General features: G+C 35.6%; 1 protein-coding gene across 3 annotated transcripts; it reads left to right on the top strand.

The window, feature by feature from the left end:
* Positions 1–1263: 1263 nt before the first annotated feature.
* LOC102579789 (probable E3 ubiquitin-protein ligase XERICO) lies at positions 1264–3455 on the top strand. 3 transcript variants are annotated; one of them, XM_006357615.2, is made up of 3 exons: positions 1264–1452; positions 2165–2227; positions 2742–3455. In XM_006357615.2, the coding sequence occupies exon 3, from the start codon at positions 2755–2757 to the stop codon at positions 3211–3213; it is 459 nt and encodes a 152-aa protein (XP_006357677.1). In that variant the 5' UTR covers positions 1264–1452; positions 2165–2227; positions 2742–2754; the 3' UTR covers positions 3214–3455. The 3 variants fall into 3 exon arrangements, with proteins under 3 accessions (XP_006357677.1, XP_006357678.1, XP_015169012.1); XM_006357616.2 differs by lacking the exon at positions 1264–1452 and adding an exon at positions 1493–1568; XM_015313526.1 differs by lacking the exon at positions 1264–1452 and adding an exon at positions 1500–1575.
* Positions 3456–4226: the final 771 nt, after the last annotated feature.

Genomic DNA, 4226 nt, shown 5'->3' with positions numbered 1-4226 from the left:
TAATTCATTTCATTTGTACATATGGCATTGAATCGTCTTCATTTTTTTTTCTATTTATTTATATTGATATAAACAAAAAATTCAAGATAAACATTCGGACTGATTCGTCATAAATTTCGTCATAATGATAAATTCATAGCAAAATCATCAAAAATCACTCACAATTTAACATGACATTCTTTTACATGCATGAACATAAATTTCCAACTTCTACCAGAATGAAACCTTTTTTTCTTTTTTGGTTTCCAACTCCTACCAGAATTAAACCTTTCTTCTTTTTTGATTATCCATTAATTGTTGTATATCTATTATTAAAGTTAAATTAATTTGAATTTGTGTCGGATATTGCTTATTTAAAGATAGTGCTTCTTATTAAAGATTTTTTCATATTCAAAGCTTGAAATCAATAATAATAACAACACATCCCGTGTAATATACCACAAGTGGAGTCTAGGTCTCTTGGGAGGATTGAGTGTATGCAAACATTATCATTACTAGAGAGGCTGTTTTAAAAAAATCTTAGGCTCAAGTACACCAAATTCAAGTACAAGAAAAAAGAAAAGAGAGAAAAAAAATATAGCAACTAACAAGGGGCAGTGCAAATCCTAAAAGAAAGGACCAAGAACAACACTACAGTGCGATAATCGAACACAATAAACAACAGACAATGATAGATATCATAATCAAGAACTACAATAATACAACTAGTACAACACAAAACACCACCAAGCTTAAACTCTCGGCAAGCAAGACAACACTCCACTACATACTAGTCTTCTACCCTAGTATGTGTCATCCACACATTTCTATCTAAGGTTATGTCATAAGCTACCTTTATTGAAGTTGAGTATGTCATGTCCAATCACCTATCACCAATACTTCTTCTATCTACCTTTACCACTCCTCATACCTACTATAACCAACCTCTCGTACAAGCTCGAAATCATAACCAACCTCTCGTACCTCCAAAGTTTGAAATCAAAATCTATTATTAAAGAAAAAACAGTTCATCCAGTGCATCACTATAATTTGCAATTCATGCAAAAACACCAATGAATAAAGATAAACCATAGTTGAATATGAGAGTTGGGGGCAAGTACCAAAATGGTCCAAGGGGGTGATTAATTACATTGTAATGTGAACATGGAATGAAGCAAAGGGACAATTTATATTGGGTCCCAATATAATTTGCTTGTATTATTATTATTATTATTCAATTATTTATTATTATTATTATTATTATAAATAGAAGGGTCTTTGAGGGTTGATAGAAGGAGGCTATATCATCAACCATTATCAACATTGTCCTCTCTTGGTATCCTATGAATCTACAACCCTACCCTTATTCCCTAACAACAATAAATTTCTCTCCCAATTTTCTTAAAATTTCAAATTTCAAAGAAATCTCTCACTTCTTCTAGCTCCTACTACGCCTATTGGCTATAATATTAAGTAAGTAGTACTAATTAGTACCCTTTTTATCTACTACTAGTACTAGTATCTTTATCTTTACCATTTATATAGTCTTGAAAACAAAAAAAGACTACTTTTTTATGCAGTTCTTGATGGTAATATGTGAGTCTTGATCTGTAATTAGATCTTATTGTTCAAGAATTGTTTTGTATTTCCTGCTTCTGTCTCTTTGAAGTGATTTTTTTCATTTGATTTGAGTTTTACTCATATTTTAGTCTTTCTTGATGATGGATGATGATTTACATTGGGATCTTCACATTTTATTCAATATTGAAAAGTTCTGTGTTTGGGTGTTTTATTACATGATTTGCAATTTGTGGTCTGAGATTTCCTTGTTATCCTGAAAAGGGGTTGTTTTTTTTTCCCTTTGTCTATTTACATTTGGTATCAGGAAAATGAAATTATTACAGTTTTTTAGCTGAAGTTTCTCTGGTTCTTGGATCCATGTTCATAAAGATTTGTTTTTTCAATGGAACAAAACTCAACTTTTAAAGGAAGAGAAGGACTTTCCAATTAATGGGGTTTCCATTTCTTGTTTGAGATGTGTAACATAGCTCCAATTTTCATTTCTTGATTGGGTTTCTGCTTTTATTGGAGGAGTTGTTCCATTTATAATTGTCTTACTGCTGTGGCCTGTGGGTTGTTTTAACTTTTCCTCATAATTGACTTATTGATTCTTGTTTCTATGCAGGTCCAGTTCACTCAGCTATTCCAGAAGTTGTTGCTAGTAGAAAATCTCTTAGTTTCAGCCTAGGTAAAAACTCCTTTTTTTCAGAAGTTCTGTTCTGGATGGCCTCTTTTTGTTTGGATCATTTTGACCTTAATATTGCATAACTAGAAGCAATTATTAGTCTTGTTGTCTCCTTATGCCCTATTTTCTTACTATCCTGTTGTTGTTACTGCATATGTCTTCATAAATGTTGTGTTTTTTGCTTTCCTTGAGTCGAGAGTTTATCGGAAACACTCTCTCTACCTGCCAAGGTAGGGGTAGGTCTGTGTACACTCTACCCTCCCCTATGAGCAGACTGTTTATTCCAGTCTACTAGGAATATTTGGAGAGCAATTTTGGGAAGTTATTTTTAGCTAAATGAGTTTATGTAACTTGGCTGTAAGATGTATTTTGACCGACTGTTTTGCTAAAAGAATATGAAGCTTGTGGTGTTGCTGTTCTTGTTTGAGAAACTATAATGCACTTTTTTCATTGGTCAGTTTATAGTTTTGCCTGAAATTCAATAAGACTAACGGTTGATGTTTCATTTTATGACTAGATTCCAATCCAGTATGGGCCTCTCACAGTATCCAACTCCAGCAGATGCAGGAGTGCTCTGTGTTATTCTAGTGAACACAGCCATGTCCATCTCCATTGTCAAGGAGATGGTCCGATCGATCCTTCATGTGATTGGCATCCATATTGCATCATGGGACGATTATTCCATTGAAGGCTCCTTGGAGTCGTTTGAATGTCGCAGAAGCCCATCAGAGTCATATATGGAGGAATTCAGAAGCCATACCCCTGCAATTCGTTATGATTCAATCTGTATCTCTAACCATGCTGAGAAAGAGTGCTCCGTCTGCCTGACGGATTTTGAGCCTGATGCAGAGATAAACCATCTCTCATGTGGCCATGTTTTCCACAAGCATTGTTTAGAGAAGTGGCTCAAGTACTGGAATGTAACTTGTCCACTTTGCAGGAATTACATGATGTCTCAAGAAGGCGAAGAAGATACTTGTCCTATGTGAGGTTAGAAGTTTATCGAGGCTATAACACTACTATACATCTTGAGGATGTCCTGGTGTACAGCTTAGTAGTGTACAGGCTGAGTACATGCAATGGTTGATCTTTGGCATTGGGTAGTTCTGTAGCTTTTCGTGTTTGTAATGCTTGGCGTCCTCTCAGAGTGACGGGTCTCTTTACTGTGACCAAGAATTCATACATTTGCGTACATAATATATGGAAGATTTTGCTATGATGTTTTCCATCATGAATGGTCTCTTTCTGCTTGCTTAGTTATGTGTTTTCTGAGAGGTTATTTTCAGAGTCCGGGAAGCTATGTTGTTTGGATTCTTAAAAAAGGCACTACTTTTGAACGATTTGACAAGCACCAGACAACATTTTTTGGGTGGGGTGGAGGGGTTAGGCAAAAGCATGTGCAATGATTGAACTCAGAATCAACCAATAAATAATATAATGTACAACCAAGCATTCTTCATGACTTCACAACTAATCAGAGACAGAAAACTTTAGTCCTTATTACATGTTTAATTACAGATGAAATGCCATAAGAGGACAGTAAGAATTACCCTAGATATGAAACATTACTTTTGAGTAATTTTCCAGCATCCATCCTATGCACATCAGAATTTGAGTCATTTTTCAGCAGCCAGTTCAGAGAGTTTCGAGCCAACGGACATGCTATTTCGAGTCAGGCTAGCACTCCTGTGGTATCTGCATCTGAAAGAACCGGCGTGTGTGGTTGGTGAGCACAAGCAGTTATACTTTGCGCTCTTTGGTTGGCCTGAAGGTGAGGATGGCATTGAAGATGCCATATGCTTCATGCCCTCCAAGACACTGCTTGGCACAATCAACTTCTTCTTAGGTCTTCCAATCTCAATTGTATGTTCACTCACACTTGATTGTTTAGCCATTTCTTGAGTGGACTCTGCAAAAGAGAGCCATTGTTAGAACAATAATCTTTTGTATGGTCCTTGCAAAGTCGTAAAACCATGTATAGGGGCAAAAACCCGTCTAGAGC

This window comes from Solanum tuberosum, unplaced genomic scaffold (assembly GCF_000226075.1).
Source record: "Solanum tuberosum cultivar DM 1-3 516 R44 unplaced genomic scaffold, SolTub_3.0 scf00251, whole genome shotgun sequence".
NCBI classification, from domain to species: domain Eukaryota; kingdom Viridiplantae; phylum Streptophyta; class Magnoliopsida; order Solanales; family Solanaceae; genus Solanum; species Solanum tuberosum.
The sequence above is the reverse complement of the archived record's forward strand: the minus strand, read 5'-3'. Positions and strand labels throughout refer to the sequence as shown.